The sequence below is a fragment of the Dermatophagoides pteronyssinus genome, unplaced genomic scaffold (assembly GCF_027571235.1).
Source record: "Dermatophagoides pteronyssinus isolate colony J.1.1.1.1 unplaced genomic scaffold, Derpt_VIB-CSIC_2022.12 sq0003, whole genome shotgun sequence".
Taxonomy (NCBI): Eukaryota; Metazoa; Arthropoda; class Arachnida; order Sarcoptiformes; family Pyroglyphidae; genus Dermatophagoides; species Dermatophagoides pteronyssinus.
Genome location: NW_027461527.1, coordinates 1,705,334 through 1,732,023, shown reverse-complemented (window position 1 = coordinate 1,732,023; position 26,690 = coordinate 1,705,334). Strand labels below are relative to the sequence as shown.

The following is a 26,690-nucleotide window of genomic DNA, read 5'->3' as shown; positions in this document are numbered from 1 at the left end:
ACTCTGAAAATATCCATGGATTTTTTGTTTATAAATTTTTTCATCATTCAAAATAAATCGATGATATTTAAATTTTTAAAAAGTAAAGACTGATATTGTTCAATTTTATTCAACCTGAATAAAATGAAAAACAAAAACCAGAATCGATTCATCATCATAAGATTGATTTGTTCAAATAAAAATCGATGTACAATAGAAATTGATATTCTCAATATAAAAAAAAATATATTCAGAAAAATTTCAAAATATAAGTATAAAGTCATCGTCATCAACAGAAACAACAGTGTGTTGAGAATTATATAAAAGAAAAGTTATGATGAAAATGGAAAAAAAATTTAATAATATTGAGTGCTTATGAAGCTGAACAAACTTTACAAATATTATTAATATTTTTGGAAAATTTCAAGTCTAGAAAAATCCCAAAAAAAAAGATATAGAGTTCCGGTGAATCTTGTTCATCAATAAATTATTATGATATTATGTGAAGAGTAAATGAAGAAATTGAAACACTTCACAATCAATAGTGTGAATTCCAGTATAAATATAGTGGATACAAAAAAAAAATGTAATTCAAATTCTTGAATTTTTATCATCGTTATTATTAATAATACTGATGATTATGATGAATATTGAATCATTCACTCACAATATACTGTTTGATTTTTACAATGAAAAAGAGCTTTTCAATTTCTGTTAATTTCGACACTATTTTATGATTGCATTTTGCTTTTTTTGAATCTATCAATTGTTTTTATGTATATTTTTTTCATTAATATTCGTTTGAAATTATTCCATTTTGATTAATGATGAAATAAATATAAATCTGTGTGTGCGCAAAAGTAAATGATTTTTTCTACCGTGATTTCTATCCGATTACCGTAAAAAATGTACATTAAAATTGAAAATAAAATTACCAAGAAAAATGAATTCCATGTGTAGTTCAAATACGTTTGAAACTTTGAAACTAGCAGCTAAAATATTATTTTTTTTCAAAACGAAAGTTTTCTAATCAAAATTCTTCTCTATATGTATTAAATATATCAATGTTGTTTTTTGAATGGTAGAAAAAAAATCTTATTTAAACATTACACATGTGTAACACTAATTCAATATTGATGACTGAATCCACATGATCCATCATATTTCCTTTCATCGTGTTTCAAATATTATTTTGACCGAGTTTATGATAAGAAAAAAATTTATGATTTTCATTTTTACTTGTTCATTTCTGTTTCACCAAGAATTTTTTTTTCTGTATTGTCATTATTATGAAATTGTTCATGAGAAAAAATATTTAGATTTAATCCATTGAAATTTAATTCTATAGCAATGTGTCGATAAAGTTTTCTAGGTTTTTTTTAATTTAAAAAAATTGTCATTAGTTTTGAATAGAATCATGCAGGAAAAAGTTTTGATTTAATACTAAAATAACTAATTTTTTTTCACTGAACTGTCAGAATGGTTCACAAATTTCGATTTCAATATGTTTAGGCCAGAAAAAAATGTAGATGCTATTTTCTCATTAAAAGAAAAAACAAAAAATGAAAGAAAAACTTTAAAATTGGTTTAGTTCGAGGTTTAATGATGAAGAGAAAAACTTGTTTAGATTGAAAAAACATCTTGTTTTGAATGAATTTTTTTTAATATTACTTCTATACCAGCTCTTTTATTTTCGGGGACAAATAAAAACAACAATAATATATCTGTTGAGAATGAATGAAAGAAATTCTGATGTAACCATTATTACGGTATGGTATGGTATTACATACTAACACATTTACCATGGTAACGATGGAATTGTTTCGAATGACAACAACAAAAAACCCAACACAATAAAAGAACTTTATACTGTATACAAATAATTGACAATTCAACTCATATCTTCACTTTTATTCATTATTAATGAAAAACTTTTAAGACTTTATCTTGAAAAGAAAAAAAAAGAAAATTTTTTTGTCCATTTATTTTTTTTTAATTCATTTATGATCCATCATCATGATAAGACATCGACTTAGTTTGGCTCAAATGAAATCGGGAGAAAAAACAAAAACCATCTATTCTTGGATCAAAGAAGGTATGGTTGTTGTTTTTTTCGGATTTTTCCCTGAATGATATTATAATTAATTTTTTTCGACTTGTATATTTACAAAAAAAATAAAGGAAACTACAAAGAAGCCATTGCTGCATTGAATGATGAACTTTGTTTAAATCGAAATTCTCGTGCAGCATTATCATTACTTGCTTATTGTTATTATACAATACAAGATTTTGATCAATCACAACAATGTTATGAACAATTGATTGAAATCTATCCTAATGAACGACATTATTATCTTAACTATGCAAAATGTTTATATCAATCGGGTGCGCATGAAAAAGCATTGAAAATAATTGTAAAATATTCGGAAAAATTTCATATTGACAATGATGATAGAAAAAAATCCATCGACAATGAATATGATCAATTTGCACAAAATGAATTGATTAAAATTCAAGCAGCAATTAAATATACGAATGATGATGATAATATTAATGCAAAATTATTAATCGATCAAATACCTGATGGTAATGTTGACAAAGAAACAAATCTTGGATGTATGCTGTTCAAAGAAAAACGCTATGATGAAGCAATTGAAAAGTTTCGTAATGCATTACAGATGGAGAATCTAAATCTATCGAATTCTCGTAGCAATTTTCATCGCATTGGCAGCGGACAAATGAATACTATGGAAAGAAAACCCGAAACGAATAAAAATGATAACGCCATCAGTGGCGGCAGTAGTAATGCAACCATTTCTTCAATGGTGAATCAGAAACCTGATTTACTCTATAATTTAGCAGTTTGTTATTATCATCTTCGTCAATATTCAGATGCAATGAAATATATTGGCGAAATAATTGAACAAGGAATTCGTGAACATCCCGAATTGTCAGTTGGTATGAATACTGAAGGTTTAGAAGTTCGTAGTGTTGGTAATACTGAAGTATTGCATGAATCTGTATTGGTTGAATCATTCAATCTAAAAGCAGCTATAGAATATCAATTAAAAAATTTCGAAGCAGCTAAAGAAGCATTGACTGATATGCCACCAAGATCCGAAGAAGAATTGGATGCGGTTACATTACATAATATGGCATTAATCTCAATGGATCAAAATCCAGCTGATGGTTTCGAAAAATTACAATTTCTTATCGGACAGGAAACATTTCAGCCGGAAACATTTGCCAATTTATTATTATTATATTGCCGTTATGAATATTTTGAATTAGCAGCCGATTTAATGGCCGAAAATGCTTCATTCACATATCGTTATCTATCACCTTATTTATATGAATTCCTAGATGCATTGATTACACAGCAAACTTCGCCGGAAGATGCTTACCAAAAATTTGATGAAATAGCAACACGACATACAGATTCATTACGTAAACTAAGCAAGCAGATACAAGAGGCAAAAAATCAGATTGCTAAAAATGATGATGCAAATATTGTGACAAAACAAAATGAGATTTTAAAAAAATTAAAACATTCATTTGATGAAGTGGTAGAACTTTATGTTCCGGTATTAATGGCACAGGCAAAAATCTACTGGGATATTGAATGTTATGCACAGGTGGAAAAAGTTTTTCGAAAATCGGCCGAATTCTGTAATGAATTAGATCTTTGGAAATTAAATGTTGCACATGTACTATTTATGCAGGCAAGTTTTATCTGATTAGTTTTCTAAATGAATATTATCAATAAAAATTATTTTCATTTAGGAAAATAAATTTAAAGAAGCTACCGGTTTCTATGAACAACTTGTCAAAAGAAATTATGATAATATTCTTGATGTAAGCGCAATTGTTTTAGCAAATCTTTGTGTATCATATATAATGACTGGACAGAATGAAGATGCTGAAGAATTGATGAGAAAAATTGAAAAAGAAGAAGAACAATTAATTTATAGTGATCCTGATCGAAAAATATTTCATCTTTGTATTGTTAATCTTGTTATTGGTACATTATATTGTTCAAAAGGTAATTATGAATTTGGTATTTCACGTGTGATCAAAAGTTTAGATCCATATCCAAAAAAATTGGGCACCGATACATGGTTCTATGCAAAACGTTGTTTTTTGGCAATGTTAGAAAATCTATCAAAACAAGTTATTATTATTAAAGATTCTGTACTACAAGAATGTCTTACATTTTTATCAATGTGTGAACAATATGGTCAAAATGTCAAAGCCATTGTTGAAGCACCATTAGAATTGGAAACATTACATCCGGGAAAAAATACTGTAACCTACGAAGCAAGATTATTGAAAGCATTGTTATTGGAAATAATTGAAAATTGAATTTTCCGTTTCAACCTGAATTGAATTCATTTTTATTTTTTACTTTTACAAAAATTGATTGTGTTAAGGCCACTACCACATCATGTGTGTGAATTGTAAAAATAATGAATCCAAAAAAATGTTGATCCCTAATGTTTAGATGGAAATTTGTGCAAGGTTAGCAAACAAAATGTATGTTTCATTTGATAACAAATGACAATGATGATGATTGATTCAATACAATTAAATTCTATTTGAATAATGAATGATTATTGAATTTATCTTTCGTTTTTTTTCTGGCATTTAAATTGAATTGAAAATTTTCAATTCCTTAATGAACTTGAATTTGGGGAATTATTTCGTAAAAAGTTAACAGAATAAATAAATAAGATAATTTGTTTTGTATATTGAAAATGTTTAATCAATCAAATTCAGTTCAAAAATTTTAAATTTATTCTGTTTGAAATCATGTTTGATCTAGGAAAAGGAATCAATCAACAAATTTTCAATAGTTAAATGTGGTTCGAAAAAAAATATCGTCTAATGGTCGACCACCATTACTATCATCGCGACACATTTTTATTATTTGAACAAACAAGTCGAATTTGTTGATAAATAAAATTTTCGACAAAAAAAATGAAATTATTGATGCAAATGACATCCATCAAAAAAAAAGTAAAAAATAAAATAAAGGCCAAACCGGCCAAATAAAGATTTTTTTTTTCAATCATTGATGAAGAAAATTGTCAACAATATTTATATTTATTTTTCAAATTGAAAATGTACATCCATTTGTCTATTCGTGGAATCCAAAGTCAAAAAAAAAAAAAAAAAAATTCTGCTAAAAAATTTTAGCTACAATGATTATATAAAATAAAATTTGTCATTTGAAAATTTTATCCCGATGTTTTCGTCTATATTCGGCGTTCACTATGCATTGTTACCATGGTGATTTTTAATATGTTATTGTTTTTTGTTTTTTTTTGTTCGTGGTTTCTACTTTCAAATAAAGTTATTATTATTATTATTAGTGGATAATGTTACAAATGAAATGCTCAATTCAAGTTATAATTCTTGAGAAACATCGTTTAAAAAAAACAATATTTTTTGATATTTTGTATCGATCTGGTCAATATATCCGATTCATATTTTTTTCGTTGTTGAATTGCTTGTGTTTTTTTTTCATTCAATCATTAATTGTAATTTATGTTTTTTGAAATTCTATTTATAAAATCATATTCCTATTTATAAGATGTAATCATGATGATTTAAATTCAACATCATCTTTTCAATTTCCGTCCATCATTATTGCTTTTATTATTGGAAATTTTTGTTTTTCCTTTGGTTAGTATTTTTTCCGATTCACATGCACGCACACACATCACAAACACATAATTCGATATTTCATATTGATTTAATTTTGAAACAATACTTGAGAAGGATTTATATATAGAGATAGAGTAAAAGAATAAAACATCATCGATTTTTGATTGTCGTGATAATCAATGATTAATTTTAATCATTTGATCATTTGGTTATGTTTTAAATGTAACCAAAATTTCGTGATAATAATTAATTTCTCATTATTTCAATTTTATAAATTAAATAATGATCGATTTTTTATCTATTTAGAGAGTAAAATTTTATTAATCACTTAATTGTCAATCAAAATGGCATCTCGACCTAAATCGGCTGGTTCATCACGTTCATTTCTTGATGATCTACTTGGCCCGGATGACAGTGATTTACAATCACGAACATCGCCTAGACAACGTAAATCAGTACGATTTTTTGATGAAGGATCTGATGATTTACCACAAACAAATCAATTGCGATCATCAAATCGGCCACATAGTTCAACATTAGATTCATTATTAGATACTAAAACTTCACAACAGCAATCAAGTGCTCAATTATCCAATCGTTCAAAATCCGATTGGCTAGGTCTTGGTGGCGGAGGCTCAAGTGAGGATGATAATTATACTACTCATAAAAAATCCAATGGAAGATCAACATTATCAGCTACAACAAGAACAAACATTGGCTCATTAAGTCAAGATGAGCCTGATTGGATCACATCCGGATTAAAAGCTCGTCAATCAAGACAAAGTACAACAGCATTAGCAACTAAGAATCGACCATCATTTTTGGATACAGATCCATCCAAAACGTCACAAACAACAACAACGGCAATTGTTGTCGATACAAATCAGGAAACAAATAAATTGTCATCGACAACTGTCAATAGAAATTGGCAGCCTAAATTATTATCGGATGTTGAAAGATCATCACCTTTAAGCGGTATCAAGAGATTTGGTGAATCTGAACATCAACAACTTCAACAACGAGATGAACAAACATTTACGAATCGTAAATCAGATTCCGAACAATCAAATGAAAAACAATCGGCTATAATTCTAAACAAATTTGATGTTCAACATCAACAAAATCAACTGGATGGATTTTCAAAAAACAATGAAAGTTTGAATACGATAAATTTTCAACAACCACAACAAATGTCCGAACAAAATTCAATGATGATTCCTACTGATGAAATTATTTCGATAATAAATCAAGATGGACAACAACAAATTGCAATTACAAATACAGTAACATCGACAACAACAACCGCAACCCAACAACAACAACAACAACAACAAACTTCATTGACTGTCCTACAAACTAAAGTATGGTGACCAGAGCCACGATTGTTAATATCATTTCTCGAATTTAATATTCCCAATAAATAATGGATATTCGTTTTTTTCTCATTTCCATTTCCATTATTCTAGTTACGTATGCTTACATTGGAAAAATCATTTCTTGAACAGACTGTCGAACAGATGAAACGTAATCATCAGGATGAATTGACAGCTATGGTTTCACTATATGAGTTAGTTAAAATGGTTTTGCAAGGATTTTTTTTGCTGTTGATGATGACGATGATGATAATATGATTTCGAAGAATCATCATTATCATTATTCATCATCAATGACCATCCATTATTATTAATAGAAAATCGATGTTATGATAATTGGAAATTTTCATTTCTTTTCTTTTTTTCTTCTTTCATTTCTTTTTATTATTTATAAACATATTAACATTTATCATTGAAAATGTGTGCGTGGGGAAAAAAATATCTCGAATATCAAATAATAAATGGAATAACGTCATCGATTTTTTTTCCGTTTTGATTAAACGCAACACAATACCCAACGTACCCGGCAATGTATACAGACAACAGATGCGTTTAACATCGGAAATGTATAAAAGACATGAAAATATGTAAGTTTTCATTGATGTTTATTTCATTTTCAACAATATTATTTTTGTTACATTCGTGAGCTATGAGTTGAATAACGATGAAACGAAAATCGAAAATCAAAAAAAAAAAAAAAAACTGAACATATTGAATCATTCAACAAAACAATCGATTTGGAATCGAAATTTTTGCAAAACAATAAAATAATAATAATATCCGGTCAAATATATATTTTTTTTTGTTAGTCATGTTTTTTTTGCTTCTAAATGATTTTCGATGACATGAACACGTTCGTTTAATGTTTGTTTTTTTTCGGCCTGGTATTTTTTGCTGGGTTTTTTTTTGGTTTAGCCAATTTGATTTCTTTCAATATCTTTTTCGTTTTCCTTTCCTTACTATTTTTTTCTGAAAAAAACAACGTGAATTAAATATTAAATGCAAACAATAACAGACACGAATATCGAAGAAATATATGTGCGTGTCTAGTGTATTTATATTTATGGCTTGTCCATCAAAAATCATCATCAAAAAAATACTATCTTCAAAGATGGTATTTTTCATCTATTTTTCCGAAATACAATTATTGATGAGTGGGTGAAGAAATAGAAAAATAAAAAACTTTCTAAACAATCGAATGGATGTTTTATTTTTCATTAAACATCAGCTACAGCTAGTAACAACAAAGACAAAAAAAAATCGGCTACGATATGAGAAAGACTGAAAGTTAATGGCTTGAATGATTACAAATGTTAAAACATTAGAGCATTTTTTTTGTGACCAGATATCCATTTATATAAGCTTTTAAATCAACCAAGACAATGTTACGAAATGATAATGACAAGTTTAATTCTTGTTATTATCGATAAAAAAAAAGAAAGAAAAATTATCGACTAAAAATAGCGAAAATAGGAGAAAAAAAAGAAAAACATTCAAATACAATTGTGAAAACAATATATACAGCACAGATTGATGTATAAATAGGATTACACAGGATGTTTTGTGCGGCTTTCGGAAATTGGTTGATTGCTCTTGTAAATTAATTATAATTAGGCTTGAAAAAAAACTAATAAAAAATAATTCAATTCGAATGACAATAATCTATCTTATTTTTTTTCATATTGATTCTTATAGGATTCAAGAAGAACGTGATCGTAGAATTGTTGAATTAAAAAATCAATTGGAACAATCGGAAAAGGAAATGAATTCAATTCGTGATAAATACAATGAACGTTTATTAACAATTGAACAAGAATATCAAAATGAAAATAAACATTTACAGGAACAATATACTGCCACTACTAAACAAATGATTGAAGAACATGAAAATGAATTGAAACGATTAGAACAAAGATTACGTTCGGAAAATGAATCTTCATTGCAAACATCATCCGATCTTGTTCGACAACAGGCCAAAAGTGTTACCGAATTGATGGCTAAATGGGAAGAAAGTGCATTTAAAATTGAAAAACTACAACGTTCAGTAATAGCTAAACAAGAGGAAATGGCAAGGGAACAAATGTTAAACAATAGTGATGATGTTCTAGCTAATAAAGTATCTGAAATTGAAGATAGATGGAAATCATTTTTAAATGATATGCAACATCAACGAATAGAATTGGAAACAGTGATTAGAGATGAACATGAAAAGTATTTTAGCGAAGAACAATTGCGTTTAAAAGAAATTGAAGAAAAAACTAATGAAGAACGAAAAGAATTGGAAATAATGCGGCAGAAATTTGCCGCTGAAGTTGATGAATGGCGACAAAAAGAAAGTATCGAAGCACAACAATTGCATGAAGAACGAAAAAAATTAAAAGAAGAATTAACATTGTTCGAAGAACGACAATCTCTTTTGGAACAACTTTATAATGAACGTAAAAAAATGCTCGACGATGAACAACAACGAATAACAAAACAAAGTGAAGAAATTCTTAGAAAACAGACCGAATTAGATCAAAAAGAATCACAATTAATGAAATCATTATTAGATCTTGATCATCAACAACAACAATTACAGACGAAAAAATTACGATTTGATCAAGAAAGAGAACAATTGTCCATGTTGGGCAAAACATTGGAACAACGTGCCGAAGAGCTGGAAAAATTAAGTCAAATGGCACTGAAGGAAAAAATGGACGGTATCAATGCAATGGATGAAATCGAACGATTACGATCGGAATTGAAAAAAGAGACTATAGAATTACAAAAATCGAAAACCGAATTACAAATCGACCAACAAAAATTGATGATAGATCGAAATCAATTTGAACAACAGTATAAAATGTTACGAGAATTACGTGATTCTATCGTTTGTAATCTTTGTGGTCAAGCATTGAATCGTGGAAATGCAACATCATGGGCAATGATGGCTAAATCTGGATCACATCAGCAGGATATTGGATCTGGATTATTTTACAGTCTCATCAATGGCGGATATATAATGCGTCAATATCAACAGTCGCATGCGAATGTGGACAAAAACAACAATAATAATAGTCACAGTATAAGTCCATGGCAAAGTTTTCGTGTACCAACTGCCGCAACAGTAAACAATCGAAACGTAGATGAGGATAAAACATTGCTTCTATGGCAAATGGCTGCTCAAAAAGATTCGGCTGCGTTAGCCGAAGAGACTCGTTTTCTTAAAATTTTAATGAATAGCCAAATTAATGTTAATAAATCCAAACCATCATAGTGTGTAAGTTAATTTTATTAGATGTCAATTAAAAAAAATTCCATGAATACACACATAAAACAAATCTCGATTATTTCTTGTATGCTCTTGATGCTCGACGACCTCTAGCACGCTCAAATTTACGGCCACGGGATCTAACATATGGTTTTGTGTGGCTACCTGGAACGCCAGGAGCTGGACCAAAATGTCTGACAGCTTCACGTGCATTTCGTGGACCTTGCAATAATACAGTATTTTTGCCAGTCGGAGCACGTTGAGCCAATTGATCGAATGTAATGATTTCACCACCAGCTTTAAGAATGCGAGCACGAGCACGTTTGGTACAACGCAAACAGGCAATGGTCATTTTTGGTACTTCGAACAAACGGACATCATCGGTAATTGTACCAACGACAACAGCGATTTTGCCTTGACGTTGTTCAGCGCTCATGTGTCGAACCTGAAAACAATAAAAATTGACCTTTAAGCTAATTTTTCAATCAAAATGACTCACCAATCGTCGAAGCGAAAGTGGTGGACGATTAATTTTACTCATGTACAAACGACGTAAGACAATTTTAGCAAATTTACTTCCACTACGTCGGGCCAAAAATCTATAAAGCTGTTTTTTTGTGTATAAAAGCATGATAAATTTTTCAAAATATAAAAAATATTCAAAAGAAAATACAAACTTTGACAAGAAGCAAAAGGTATGGATCTTTGCTTTTCGGTGCTAATCGTCGAACTTTACGATCATGTTTATGATTAATATCAACACCCATTTTTTCAGAAAATATATAATCTTAATATTAGATAGAATTTCAAATTAAAATTAAAATTACCATTTTTTATTCGAAAAAGATCCACAAAGAATTTAGTCAAAAAAAATCTAAAAGAAAAGAATTCAAATCACACAAACATACACTTTTCTAAAACGTGCCACAAACCGACCAGAAAGGAACACAAACGTTTTCCGTTTTCAACATGCATGCATGTTTGTGTGTACGTCTGTGTTTTGGCAGTGGCAGTGGCAGTGGCAATAACAAACACATACGGCTAGCGCATGAATATTTCAATAATAAAAAAAAAGAATTCGAATTTGCCCGTCATAAAAGATGTGATATTGTTTTTAATTGTATCCATTAATTGGATATATTGATACGTCGAGTTGTAATATTTTTTTTTATTGTCAAATTGTTTACACCTTAAAAATCATTATAAAGCGTCGACAATTTTTTTTCACCAATAATCAATAATTTGATGAATTACAAAAAAAAATCCAATTCTTCAATCTTTGATTTATTGTTCTGTTCTCTTTCTCTATCATCTTAATATAGCATAATAAAACAATTTAATTTATTCCGTTTTGATTGTCGCAACAGGTAACAATTTTTTCCAAAAATAATTCCGTTATATATCGTAATAAGCATAAGAAATCAACAATAACTGATTAATTGAAATTTACTTTTGATGTTAATTGTAAAATAAAGTTCATTTTACCAACATTGTTTATAATAATAATAAAAAATTACAAATAAATTAAAGAACGAATTTGAAATATTCTAGTTTAAATTTTGTCTCTTTATTTGATTTCTAAATTTCAATGCATAATAGACAAATTCATTTTACGGCAAATTTTTGGATCATTTTTTTTTGGAATCAGTAAACTGAGTTGTCATTTCGATTATTAGTTGTTTCTAATCAGATACCGTTAGGTTGGTTTCGGTGTTTGGATAGACTATTCAAAAAAAAAAAAAAATGAGCATGAAAAGAAGACATACTACCGAGAGGCGACTATATAAAAAAATGTCTAAAATTAGTTTCATTTGGAGCGGCAGTGTCCAAATTATAGAATGTGAACTCGATCCAATATATTGGAACTTTCATTGCTCATTCTATTTTTTTTCCATTGTTTATTTAAACGCATGCTCCAATTTTTATGGGTTTCTTTAATATCATTAATATTTTTTTCCTTGATAATTTTATTCTGATTTTTTCGGAATTCCCAAAAAAAATGGAAAAATAAAAACATGAGATAAACTTGTGATTCAATTGATAGAAATTAATAATTAAAAAAGGAAAATTCCAAAGATCAATTGTTATGTGTGCGTGTGTTTTGTTTGTAAAATTTGTATAAATATCTTTTGAACAAGATTTGGTTACAATATTATATGTGTTTTTATTTTCATGGTTACATCCTGTTGTAAGTTTTTTTTTGAAATGATATTTAACTTTTATATCAAAGGGAGATCAACAAAAAATTTTGATAAAAATATAAATGAATTGTGACGATGATATATTTTCTATGTTGAATTGAATATCACTTGTATTCAATGATAGATATCTGGTTTTCATTTGTTTGTTTGTTTGTTGTTGTTGTTATTATTGTTGATGATAATGATTAATATAACGACAACATCTTCAATGATAACCGAGTAATCATTATCATTTCCATAGGCAATAAAAATAATATGATTATCACGTAATTGAATTGCAATTATATCCATATATATTTTTTGGTATTATAAAATTATTAATAAATGTAATATTATCTTAATTGTAATCGATGATATAGTGGGAGGAATGCAGGTTTTTCTTTTGTGATTTTATATTTTTACTTTTACTTTTACACAAATTGTTATTCATTTCATTTCCCTTTTTGTTGATATTTTTCTTTTGATTCTATTTTTTTTTAACTTTCTGGATTTAATGTTAATCGAATAGATTTTTTTTATTGCGTTACAATAATAAGACCTAAAAGTTTTATCGATTGTGATAAATGTTTGTTTGTTTTTTTTGACTTGAAAATTTTCAAAAAACAAAAATATTTATTTATTTTTTTTATTTTTTTTTTTGTTTTTGTTACAGTGATCATCAATTGAAAATCATCAAAAATAACATTCAATGTCATAAATAATTGTTTATGTTGATTTTTAAAAGAATAATTTTAAATTCAACACAACATAATGAAATGTCATCAGATATTAACTGGTGCTGTCAATTCGGGCGATAATACTTATTCAACGGGCTGTATTGATGGCATTAATTTTACTGTTTATTGTTCTGGTTGTAATATAGTGATATTATCCGGTGATTTTCAACCAGTACAAATCATACCAGGAACATTAAATGGAAATGTTCAAGTTAATTGTGTTAATGCATCGACCGATGTTGGAAAAATTGCCGCCTGTTATGGTGGTCCAATCAAATCTAATCAATTGGTACCATCAACCAACACTGGTATATCGAATCGGATAGCTATTTTCGAACCAATACCTATTGCTGAACAGATTTCTGAACATCATCTAGATTATAAATGGGTGAAAATCGGTGAAATTGAACCAAATTGTTCGGTTAGTGTTTTATCTTGGAACATCGAAGGCACGAAATTATTGATTGGTGGTGTGCAGATACAACTTTGGCAATCATCAACATCATTAAATCCTACTAATTCAAATGATAATAGCTATGAATCACAACAAAAATCATCTTGTGATGAAGGTATACGTATGAAACCAATCAAAGAAACAATAAAAGAAAAAAATAGCTGGAACTGTGTTTGGTCATGTCAAACATCAACACCCATTTGTCATCTGTCATTTTCACCAGACGGTACTTTGTTCTGTTCCACTGGCCGTGCTGATCGTTTGGTCAAAATCTGGTATGAAACAACTACGCCAAACTATCCATCGAATTTGTTCGATTCACAAGGCTCAACAGATTCGTTGACATCATCCATGATTCCTCATGTTGGACATGGCAAATCATATCGTTCGAATTTAAACTATAGTTTTATTTATATTCCACATCCACGTGCTGTCATTGGAATCTCTTGGCGAAAAGTAAGCAAATATATGCCAAAAGGTTCAGTAGCCAACATGTTAGTCACTTCATGTCGTGATAATATTTGTCGATTATGGGTACAAACCTTTTTGCCCGAAGATGATCTGGTCAATGTTTCTCAGTTAGATAGTGTCTCCGATATGGTTACACCACGTGCTCAAACACAACGTCATCGACAAAAGATTTTTCATTTTTTTCGACACAAAAAATCAACATTTCGTCGTCATCATCATCATCATAATAAAAGTGATGATCATTTGGATAATCATGAAGATTCTAGCAATAACTTACAGCAAAATGGCTTCAATGATACTCCTATACTAAATCTTCCATCAACATATTCATGTCACGATTTTCATGGCTATGGTGTTCATGGAACGGCAATTACACCCGGTGGTGTTCATTTTCATTTAACCGCATCGATTAATGCTGAAAATGATATTCCACTCGTGCCAAGCTTGACACAACATTCCTCTGACAGCGATATACATTCACAAAGTAATCTTGGTCCAAAAGTTACTGTCAGTCAAAATGATACTGTTGGTCTCGATTCTCCTGGTGGAAACATTTCATCAGCTAATAGGCATAGCCATCAGCAACGACATCATCATGAAGAATCAGATAAACCATTGTTTGTTGTTAATTGGCTTAATAATAAAGAAATGACATTCACACAAAGTGCTGAACGTATTTTGCATAAAATAGTCGCAAGCATCGTTGAGGGTGAACAACAAAGAAAACGACAGCAAGAACAGGCTGAACAACAACGAGATCAAGATGAAATGTCCGAAGCATCACAAGCATTGAGCGAAAATACTGTAGAATCATTCGTTACAAAACGTTCGCTACAATCACATCAGCAACCAGGTTCAGCGCAACCAGCAATTCCATCATCGTCTCGTAATTCCTCATCAAACGTATCACTTATGACCGCTGTCGGTCCAGATCAATCGGCAATGCTTCAGGATCGAGGCACAGATCAGCAAAATCGTCGTACTGTCGCCGATTTTCTGGATCGTCAAATTGAAACATTAATGCGTCATTGGAATCAAAGTTCTGATTTGCTTTACAGTATTCATCCATTGGATGGCAGTTTACTAGTTTGGTTAGTCGAATGGCTGGATGAACCATGTCCATCAGTATTTCGTCAACCTCAGATCAGCTTCTCATCTCGTATTCCGAATTCCTTGCCTTTGGGCGATGCTTCGACCATGTCACATAACGTTTCTCTTTATTCACCATATTGTTGTTTGAATTTGAAAACGATATTTTGCACATCCGCATCGAGTATGATCGATGCTGCATTACAATCCAATTTTGCAGCAACGGCCACCGATCAAAATCGTCCTATTAATTTAGCTCATAAAACTCATCAAGAACATAATTTGCAACAACCATTGTTTGGTCCTACTTGTTATGCTACACCCACATTGCGTATGATTACTAAACATAATAATGGATCATTGAATCTTTGGAAATTATCGTTTAGTGAGAAAGGACATTTTACACAATTGTTGAGTATTAGTCATTCACTTAGAGTATGTGGTCATCGTTTTCGTGTTAACGATATTTCTTGCCATCCGGTATTACCTTTGCTATTAACGACTTCTCATCACAATCTTCCCGGAACATTTCGCAGTCGTGCACATTCAGTTTCGCCTTTTGATCATACACCCAACACACCAGATTCAACAGCATATTTGGTTTCCCCTTCGACGCCTAATCAACAACAAATAATGGTTGAATCGCGAACCTTTCCAAACACTGGTTTCTGTTCAGAATTGATTCTCTGGAAAGTCGAACCGGTCGGTCCATTAATGAAATCCGGCGGTGTTACTGAATTAGCACGTATAAATTCACTTGAACCTACATCATTTGCAAATGTGGCTTGGATTCCAACATTATTACCAAGTTCAGCATTAGGACCAATAACTAATTCTCCAAGTGCATGTTTTGTTGCTTCAGATGGTCGTCAATTACGTATCTATCAAGTAGTAATTGATGCTCGATCCTTATTAGCGGAAGCTCAACGTTATATGTTTTGTACCAAAGATCAACGTCGATTTTATTATGATTCATCCGACGACGAAGATGAAGAAATGACAACAACAAGAGAGAGAAAAAATACAGATAAAATCGATCATGATGCTTTTCCGAAGTTTATTCAAAATTGTGTCTCTTCAATCAACCGCTAGACCTGGATGTGTACTTGAATTGAGTCCAATTGTCGATGCACGACATGATTGGCAAAATACTCAACTTTTACATCTGTTTCAAGAACAACTGATCATTGGTGATCGTAAAATTCGAATAGATAATTCTACTGCTATTTCTGCTCGTGAAACTTCTTCCATTCCTCCTCGCAGTGTTGATTCGAATAAAACCGATAAATTGCCTTTTAATTTTAATCCCCATGATTATGTCGAATTTGGTTCAACAAGTTTTGAGGAAGTATTCTATTTAGTTGTGATCGAAACAACCGGTGTAATATCAACATTGCACATGTGGCAAATAACTATCTCATCTGGATCGACTAATCATAACGATTTATCATCGACATTACCACATTTCAGTGAACAGTCAAATGTTTTCGATGAAGATAGTTCACAAAGTGTTTCACCCGAACACAACGCTGGTCATTATCAAGCAAATCAAACAACCCCTTCACGTATCAAAACTAAAAAAGTCTGTACACAACGTTTATCGTTGCCAGCAGATGTCGAAATCATACATGCTACACCATCGGCCGGACATCTTAGCTCTTCAAACATTTATCCAGCTTGTTATGCTCCATATTTGATTACCACCGCTTGTAGCGATAATCGTGTCCGTTTTTGGAGTTGTAAAGTTTCAACATCCGATTACGATGTAAATTATAATGATCCAAAATTTGAATGGATTGAATGGGAAATGGCCATCACTGGTAATCAATCCTTATCGAAATGCGATTCGATTAATAAATCAACTTCAAGCATAATTGAATTACCTGGATCTCCTCTGCAGATTTCGTGTGCATATTCTGCACGCATTGCTTGTGCTTTCAAGTATGGTCACTCTTATATCGATCTCTCTGATGAACAAGAAGAAATCAAATTATCTGATGAAATAAAAGCTAAAAAAGAATGTCGTTTCATCAATGTTGGTATATCCATTTATGAATGTCAATCATCCGGTGGTTCAGAATGGGTTCTAGAAGATACAATTCGGGTGGATCGAATTCCATTGATCGGAAAATCATCGGTAGAAAATCTAGGATCATTAATGGATTTTACTTTACGTAATCGTAAATCCCTCGCAAAAAATATCACCAAATATTCAAACTTCCAATCCATTCATGACTGATTTGCATCCCGATCCAAATGCTCAATTGCAAAACAATAAACAACAAAAAATTCATCCTGTGCCCAGTTGTTCTACACTTCAATCATTGAAACAAACTATTGCCGAACAAGGAAATCAGTTCACATTTTGCCAAAAATCACCTATCATATTGGATTGGGTTTCTACCGAAGATGGCTGCCATATGCTTACTTGTTCGGTTGGACATAAATTAATTTTATTTGCTCCGATTTCACATACTATTGTTCCAGCGAATGTTGATGCTGGAATTGAAAAAATAATCTCACCATCACCATCGGCATTAGTACCACAACAATCAACCGCTGCCGCTGCATCTCCAAATAGTTTTCGAACGAACATTTTAGATCTCTCGTTAAGTACTGTTCCAGTTACCCGATGGATGATGCTTAGAGTTGCCGAATTAAATTCTATTGATGGTTTGCCTCCCTTACCGATGCAATTATCTTGGGTACGCGACGGTATTCTTGTCGTCGGTATGGATAATGAAATGTTGATATTTTCACAATGGAAAATTCGTTTACCAACATCATTGCCTATCATTTTCGAACAAAATCTTACATCACGTGTTCATAGAAATTCATTAGCTTTTTATTATCCATTCGATTCGGTTGACATTCAATCTGATCGAATGTTCACTGGCAAAGAAAACAAAATTAATGAACAACAACAAGAACAGCCGATTTCAGAAACTAGTTTTGCACTTGTTAAAAGTACCGATAAAATCATTTCCGATGAATTTGAAGATTTTGGTGTATTCGAATCATTTCACAATTCTTCACTTGTTATTCCACAATATCATCCCAAACAATTGATGGAATTATTAGCTTTTGGAAAAATTCATCGTGTACGTGCCATTCTTTCACATTTGGTTTATTCATTATGTTCAATCAATTCAGTTAAAGAATATCTTCATCATCCAGCAAATATGCAGCAACAACATGCTAGTTTCGACTTATCTGATCGAAGTCCAAGACAATGGACGAGAACACGTGCATTATCCATGGCAGCTCAACATTCGCCAAGAGATGCTCATTCTAATGATAGTTCCTATGCTGATAATGCTCCGATTGTAGCGGAAGAAATTCAATTGGATTACACCGAAATCGCATCAATACGACCATTACCATTGTATGCCTTAATTCAAGCTGACGAAGGAGTGACCAAAGATAAAATTGCAACAAATGATAATGATAAATCTGCGGTCAGAGATTCAGGCTTATCATGGAATTTAGATTCAAACGAAGTTTTAGATTCAGATTTTCTAGAATATAATTACAAAACACAAGTGGAAGAAACATTGGATGAATTTCTTGGAAATCGAACGGCTTTTAATTTTTCTAATGTCGCTACCAATAAATATTTGAAATCTCAACAATCTCAGCAACAAGATTCCGATACCGAGCTACATATTTCTATTCATTTTGACCAAAAACAAGCTCGATTACTCACCAAATTGCTAACACATTCACATTTACCCGGTTTAACCAGTCTGGATCAGATGCATCTTTTGGCTTTAGCCGATTCTTTAGCATCGTTCAATGAAATTGATCAGAATCAAGCTCGATCTACTCAAGATGAATCGACGAATTTAACTGATGATTCCGGTGTAATGGATGAACAACAACTTACTATAACGGCAAATTCATTAGATGATTGTGGTCTTCGGTATTTATTAAACATGCGGCAACATGTATATTTGTTGAAATGTTTGTCATTAAAACAACGAAGTACATTACAACGAAACGGTCTTGGTACACACAATATTATCTGGGCATTTCATTCGGAAACTCAAGAAGAACTTGTGCAATTGATCCTGGCTTCATCGAATAAAATTGGTTGGCAAGAACTTCGTGAATTAGGTGTCGGTTTTTGGATACGAAATAATAGTCTTCTGAAAAAAGTTATTGAACGTTTAGCTAAAACAGCTTTCAAAGCAAAAAATGATCCATTAGACGCATCATTATATTATCTTGCTATGAAAAAGAAAAATCTTGTCTGGGGATTGTATCGTTCTTGTCAGGACAAAAAAATGACCGATTTTTTTTCGCATAATTTTGCCGAAGATAAATGGCGAAAAGCTGCCTTAAAAAATGCTTATGTTTTAATGGGCAAACAACGATTTGAACATTCTGTATCATTTTTCCTATTGGCTGGTTCACTTTGGGATGCTGTAGAAATTTGTCTAAATAAATTAAATGATCTACAGCTAGCAATGATTATTATTCGTCTTTATGAAGGGAGTGATATTGATGCTGTACCGGAAACAATGAAACGTCTATTGAATGAAGAAATTCTTGGCTATCAAAAAAATGTACAGAATATGCAATATGCACATCCAGATCCTTTTCTTCGAAGTATGGCTTATTGGATGCTTGGTGAATATAATTTATCGTTATCCACATTGTTAGAAATAAATGTTGGAACTAAACATTATACTACAAATAGTCCTGATGTTCAATCACCAACAACTCCAAATGAATCAGAATTGGTCAATTTGAGAAGAGATCGTTTTGAAGGATTAAATTCAAATGTTTTCAATTTTTATCTTTATCTAAGGACTCAACCATTGATTGTACGACGTGCACAAGTTGCAAGACAAAATATCGACATTCAGGATGCAACTTTACGATCGAAAAAATCTCATATGTTTACTCGATCATCAAATAAATCAAAAGATGCTGTGGCTGTCACTCCTTTTGAACGAAGATTATTTTTCTTGACAGCTTATCGCCATCTTCAAGCTGGTTGTCCATCATTAGCATTAGAAGTTTTGTCACGATTACCGACAAGTATTGTATCGGATTCTGAAAAGAATGAAATTGACGAATGTAGTCGACGATTATCCATTCCTGATGCAGTTACGGCTGTAGGTCATATGGCTGAACCAAAAACAACTGCTAAACCACCAGCTAAAGCGGAAGATTTGTTTTCAAGTAATAGCGGTGGTGGATTTGATTGGGGTGCACCAGCATCTAATCTTTTTGCACCTGTTGAAACGGGTGATTTTGAGCTGAAAATTGATTTAGGTAAAGATGAAGATGATGAAATATCTGATGAAGAAATTAAAGAGAAAAAAGTATTGCTTGAAAATGAAAAATTGAGTGAAAGTGATGACAATTTATTCAATGACCGAAATCAAGAGGAAGATCAAGATTCCGATTCGACCGAAATAGATGTGATGGCTCAACAATTTAAATTCATTTCCTGTTTAAAAATTATCATGGAAGAGCTTAGCACATTGGCCACTGGTTTCGAAGTGGATGGTGGTCAGCTTCGATATCAGCTTTATATATGGCTTGAAAGATCTGTGCAAGTGCTCAAAGATATATGTAAATATCATACATTTTCAATGCGTTCAGTTTCATATCGATCTAGTATTGATAATAGTCAACATGGCCATAGTTTAGTTCCAACAACAGGCTCATCAACATTGAGTAATAAACAGAGCGGTATTTTAGTCAAAGTTGTTGGCAATCGTAAATCATCCGACAATTCAACTACATCAGTAGCACCATCATTACATGAAATCCTTTTGGCTGATAAAGAAGATTTTCAATCAAAATTAGAACGATGTAATCGAAGAAAATCTTGGCTTTTAGCTAATGAAGCTTTACTTCTTAATTTGCTCAGTTATTGTTCACTTCATGGTGGACATGGTGGTGGATTAGCTTCGGTACGAATGGAATTAATATTATTACTACAGGAGCTGCAACAAGATCGATCACCTCAGCAACAGCTTCTATCTCCATTACCATTGCCTACAACATTACCATTATTGACTGCTTCGGTCGCTAGTCAAAAAACTGTTGTTGCCGATCCTATACGTCACCTACAATCAATGGCACATGATATTCTTCAAACATTAACCGAGATTAACACCATTGTTCACATACGGAATAATACAAATCATTTTTCGTTTCCCGATTTTTTATCATTACCTCCATTCATGGTTTCTGGTACTGCCGCTTCATTGTTATCGACACAAGATTCGCAAATATCGCAACAAAATTTTATTGGAACCTTGTATACACTGATACATATTCTTAGAGATCTCGGTATATCCTTGTCATCTTGTGTCTATCAATCACTTTGTGATTGTGATTCAGTTTCACAAGGTAGTCCTATTAATGCACCTGCAAGCAGTGTGAATAAAAAATCATTTCTATCACGTTACAAAGACAAAGATCTCGCTGCCAAAGGATTCTACGGGAAACACTAATTCGGAAGATAAATCTGGTCCAACTACAAGTCCTGCTAAATGGCCTGGTGTTCAAGCTTTACAAGCATTGATTGTACGAGAAAAAGATGAAGATCTTCCCAAATTACACACATTACTATGCGAAGGATTTGTTGCCGTTTATCTAAGCCAGCTTATATATGCTTTAACAATTTGTGATTCAAACATTCTTTATCGTTTGCTTGGTGTGAAATTTTCCGAAAAAAGTTGGGGTGATTTATTTGGTGGTGGTGCTAAAAAACTTTTATATGTTTCAACATCAACAGTTACTTTGGGACAGAGCCCCGGTTCAATATCACCAAACGAAACGGCATTAAATGAAGCAAATTCAACAAGTTCACCACATTATGATCTGCTAAATACATTATCCAAACAACGTATGAAATTACATATGAAAATTCTTGAACAATTGAATCAAGCAGCAGAAGTTGTTGGAAATGTTGCTACCTCTCCAAGTAGTACATTGCAAAGTATAACCAATCCATTTATGGCACAACAACCAGGTCAAGCTAATTCTGCTGGGGGATTAGCACCAGTTGAACAACGACCTACATATCGTGAAGTATTTGTTCCGCCAAACAAATCAATTATCAATCATTTAATGATAAAACCAGAATTACCTGATGATTTAATACATTTGGATTATGATTCATTTGGCAGTGAAGATGATTTAGATGATGAAAATGATGAAATATCATTGTCGAATAAATTTAAAACAAGCGATATAATTGATGATGATGAATATAATGAATGGGCAAGTGGTTCGAAATCCACAAAAAGTAATTTGGACAAATTGGCTGAACGTAAAAAAGCCAATCTCGAATGTGAACTATATGCTTGGTGTATCATTCGATTAGCATCGACAAAAATTGCTTATGAACAAATTGTTAATTTTCTTCAAGTGGCCGGTCTTGAAAAAGCTGATCTTCCTACGACAAGCCCATTAATTCATTCTACATTGCGTACAATATTTCGATGGCAATGTTCATTGCAATTCTATATGAATGAATTCACAAATCTTCCGGATCATTTCTTACCCAACATGTTTGTCGATAGTAGTCGTTCAAGCGGTTCGATACAACGATATAAATCATTATTCGAAACTAATAATACACCATTTTGTGCCGGTTATACATCAATTAAATCATCTAAACGTCTTTGGAATTATCTGATTCGACAGCCATCTGTTCAGGATATTTTCATTCGTTATATATTTGGTAAATATCGTTCGATGAAATTAGCTCAGGAAAATGGTGCAACATCCGTTTGTATTGCTAATTCAGGAGTAGCCGTTAATGACCAATATGATACTAATGATAATGTAAAAACTGGTACACAACCAACAAATGACGATGTTGAAGCAGCTAAAGCCGAATCTGTTGCTTCATTTGGATCAGCATCGCGACGTATTCTTGAACCGATGCGTATTGTTCATAAGGATCAAGATAATATCAGTGCATTCTGTGTTAATCGTTCGAATACTGGGTTTGATTGCCTTATCAACACCGAAAGAAATACAAGAGCTTAATATTAAACCATTACTTGAAGTATGTGTACCTTGGTTGGAAGAAGATACTGAAATGGATATTTTCAATCTAAAACAAAGGTAAATCTTTATAGAATTGTTTATGATTTTTATAAAATTTATCAATTTATTTTTTAAAAGATCATTTGAAACATCATTAGCATCATCTCATGTTGACTTTTTATTGGTTCAACATCCAGCAGATCGTTTACAAACATCTCCAGGAGGTTTAGCTTTCCAAAAACAATCATCGACTGTAAATACAACTGGAAGTGGTAGCCAACAACAACAAACGCCTACTAAACAAGCCATTCTGGTGAGTTCTGATGATAAATATCCAATTGAATTCATTATTCATATGGGTAAATTGGATGTTTTGAATGAAAAAGATCCAATTAATTTTGTGTGTATTTGTGTGGATGTGATCGTAGAATTATTTAGAATTTGTAGAAAATTTAAAAAAATTATTTTCATTATTTTTTTCAACCAAAAAAATTTCTTTTTCTCTTTCTTTTTCTTATTGCTATCCGGCTTTTCCATTCTCATTCTATATCGTTTCTTTATTGTGCTTAACTTGTAATCATAAATATCGAAATGCTATCCCAAATCAAACATTAAAACCAATTCAAAAAAAAAAAATTAATTAAATAAATAAAAATACAAAACAATACAAAAAAAAAAAATCAAAAACACACACCCAATTACGATGAAAACAAAACAAAATATATTTCCGTTATCAGTCTAAACACCATTTTCAAGGCAATACCAATCCTTACTTTTGTCAATATATCTTTGAAAGAAGTCGTCATGTTTTTAAGCCGGTAAGCTAATGATGTGTTTTGTTTAAAATCATTTTCAATATGAAGTTTGTCAATATTTTATTTAATTTCATTTTCAGTTTTTTTTTCATTCGATTTGCCCATTGTCATTTTTGTTTTATCCTTTTTCATTCATTTGCTTATTTTATTATTATTATTATTTTTGTTATTTTTAATTTATTTATTTTATTTTAAATTTTGATTTAATAAGTTTTTTATAATTGTCATTAATCATTTTACCTGAAAAATATTTTTTATTTTGTTCAATATTTATTCAGATGAAACGACATAAAACTGAAACCGTTCGCCGATTGGCTTCACATCCGACGTTTCCATTATGTAATTTTGTTCAGTGTTTTATTTTTTTCGGATCTTGTTTGTTGATGAATAATTTTTTTTCTTCTTTATTCACCAGATTTATCCGGAGGTCAAGATGGTTGTGTTCAGCTGTGGGAATGGACTCATCAACAGCCCATATCAACACCAAGACCAGCTGGAACTTATGCTAAAGTTACTCATGTTGGTTTCAGTCAACCCGGTAGTAAATTTGGTGTTACTGATAGTGATGGAACATTATCATTATGGCAAACAACAAATACTAGTGCTAATCCATTCTGGGTATGTTGTATCATGGAATGTTATCACTGGAAAATTCAAATTTTAAATAAATTCTTTTTCAGAGTTTTCAATGTCACAATAAGACTACCAGTGATTTTACATTTTTATCATCATCATCATTGTTGATGGCCGCCGGACATTCAACTGATCATCGTAATGTAGTGCTAATCGATACACTTGTACCGCGTGAACGTAGTATCGTCTTGACATTTGCTTGTCATGAACATAATGGTGCTTCATCAATTGTATTTGCTCCATTAAGTCAATCAATTATAACAGGTGGTAAAAAAGGCGATATATTCATATTCGATATTCGACAACGTATTCAAAAAGATCATTTTCATGCACACGATTCTGCTGTTAAATGTATTGCCTTGGAACCTAATGAAGAATTTTTTGCTACTGGTTCGGCTGATGGTGATATCAAGGTACATTCTTTTCTTTATTTTTTGTTGTATTAACAAATTTGCTGGATAATTTTTCATTTTTTTCAAGGTTTGGTCATTTTATGGATCTACTCGTTCGCTTCTGCATTCATTTCCGGGTGAACATGCACGTAATACATTTTTCCGTAACATCGGAATGGGTGTTTCTCATCTATACATCGATACATGTGGCCGTTTATTTTCTTGCGGTGCTGATGGATCATTAAAAATGCGTCATTTGCCAACATTAGAATGTCAGCCATCAAGTTTTTTCATGCCCAATTCTCAATCATCAGCATCATTAGTTTTTGGAAGTAGCAACATTATTGATAATTATGATAATAGTCATGATCAACAACAACAACATCAACAAAATGGTTTGGCAAATGCTTCCGAATCAAATAATTATATCAATGGTACAACCATCATTTGAAAAGGCAAATCAACAAGTGATTTTATATATAAACCTGCTAAAACTTTCATTTTCTTTTATTTCATCATGATTTTTTTCCATGGGTGATTTATTTATCAACGGTTGTTCAGTTTGTTTTTTGTTTTGTTTGTTTGCTATTGATGCTCTCGAAACAATTCATTGCATCATTTTTATGTAATCAATTCTTTTTTCTAATATAATCCAGAATAAGATGTTTGTTTGTTTTCTTTTGATCCACATGGTTCGCATCGCCATCATGGTTAAGATTTGATGTATTCAATGTGCAATGTTTGTCTTGTTTTTTTTGTTTATCGTTTTGTTCTCATTTTTCCAAACAATTATACCTATCAATTTTTTTCTTCAAACCAACTAACATTTTGTGCTTAATTTTTTTTTGTCTTGTATTGATTGATGATTTTTGTATGTGTGTTTATTTTGTTGTTTTGCAAATCTAGTCACAAAAGTTCCGATGGTAATTTATTTTAAACAAATAAAATTAATTTTAATCAATTTCTTTTTTGTAAAATTATTGTTATCAAGAAAAATTTAATATCATGAAAATCAACGGAGGCGACAAACACCGTCCACACAGGTTCCAGCTTTAGTTGTTAAACCTTTTTCCAATGTACCATCGAATAATTTTTTCACTAATGTTTTATCGGCACAACCACCTTCTTCCAATCGCATGTTCTTTGTTGTTTTGTAAAATATCAATGATTAATTAATTAATCATGGAATGAGAAATTATACACTTACCATTTTTACATTGATGAGTGTCGGAACGCAATTAATAGAAAATGTTGGATGTTTTCGGAATGCATTATCCGAACTTTTCCAGCTGATAAGTCAAAAATATTTTAATTATTATATTCAGCAATTTTGATTCTAATCACTCACCTTGGTAAATCTCCCACAAAAACTGTAGCGAAAACCATATCCGAATCTAAAATTTCTTTTACAACACTTTCGATTACCGGATCGGCTACTACACAATCCGGACACCAGCTTTTACCATCGGATTTTTTAGTGCCGGTAAACAAGAGAATTACTTTTTCTATCTTCATTTTCTTTGATCAAATCATCCAATTTTTGGCTATTATCAATTGTGAATTGTTTCATTTTGATTTGAGAATTTAAAATAAATTTATTTAATAATAAATTTATTATCAAATAG

General features: G+C 31.3%; 5 protein-coding genes across 5 annotated transcripts; 3 read left to right on the top strand and 2 right to left on the bottom strand.

The window, feature by feature from the left end:
* Window positions 1-1,683: 1,683 nt before the first annotated feature.
* Ttc30 (tetratricopeptide repeat domain 30) lies at window positions 1,684-4,586 on the top strand. Its single transcript, XM_027348361.2, has 3 exons — window positions 1,684-2,074; window positions 2,161-3,701; window positions 3,763-4,586. The coding sequence occupies exons 1-3, from the start codon at window positions 1,996-1,998 to the stop codon at window positions 4,339-4,341; spliced, it is 2,199 nt and encodes a 732-aa protein (XP_027204162.2). The 5' UTR covers window positions 1,684-1,995; the 3' UTR covers window positions 4,342-4,586.
* Window positions 4,587-5,514: 928 nt separating this feature from the next.
* Window positions 5,515-10,342, top strand: LOC113797961 (uncharacterized). Its single transcript, XM_075825172.1, has 5 exons — window positions 5,515-5,664; window positions 5,953-7,007; window positions 7,113-7,213; window positions 7,559-7,606; window positions 8,715-10,342. Exons 2-5 carry the CDS (start codon window positions 5,991-5,993, stop codon window positions 10,276-10,278), a joined length of 2,730 nt encoding a protein of 909 aa, XP_075681287.1. The 5' UTR covers window positions 5,515-5,664; window positions 5,953-5,990; the 3' UTR covers window positions 10,279-10,342.
* On the bottom strand, window positions 10,273-11,256 carry RpL18 (ribosomal protein L18). The gene is made up of 4 exons (XM_075825173.1): window positions 11,108-11,256; window positions 10,950-11,044; window positions 10,772-10,879; window positions 10,273-10,717 (listed from the first exon to the last, which is right to left on the bottom strand). Exons 2-4 carry the CDS (start codon window positions 11,037-11,039, stop codon window positions 10,349-10,351), a joined length of 567 nt encoding a protein of 188 aa, XP_075681288.1. The 5' UTR covers window positions 11,040-11,044; window positions 11,108-11,256; the 3' UTR covers window positions 10,273-10,348.
* A 1,869-nt stretch (window positions 11,257-13,125) lies between these two features.
* Rbcn-3A (rabconnectin-3 alpha) lies at window positions 13,126-26,026 on the top strand. The gene is given in 11 exon segments (XM_027348296.2): window positions 13,126-16,250; window positions 16,252-17,433; window positions 17,435-21,673; window positions 21,675-23,180; window positions 23,182-23,303; window positions 23,364-23,538; window positions 23,963-24,043; window positions 24,319-24,379; window positions 24,456-24,658; window positions 24,721-25,086; window positions 25,154-26,026. Coding segments are annotated over 11 exon segments (11,325 nt in total). The 5' UTR covers window positions 13,126-13,223; the 3' UTR covers window positions 25,517-26,026.
* Window positions 25,993-26,662, bottom strand: LOC113798019 (thioredoxin domain-containing protein 17-like; the record flags this gene model as incomplete). Its single annotated transcript, XM_027348496.2, is given in 4 exon segments — window positions 25,993-26,206; window positions 26,273-26,354; window positions 26,414-26,575; window positions 26,577-26,662. Coding segments are annotated over 4 exon segments (459 nt in total), but the record flags the coding sequence as incomplete, so codon positions are not given.
* Window positions 26,663-26,690: the final 28 nt, after the last annotated feature.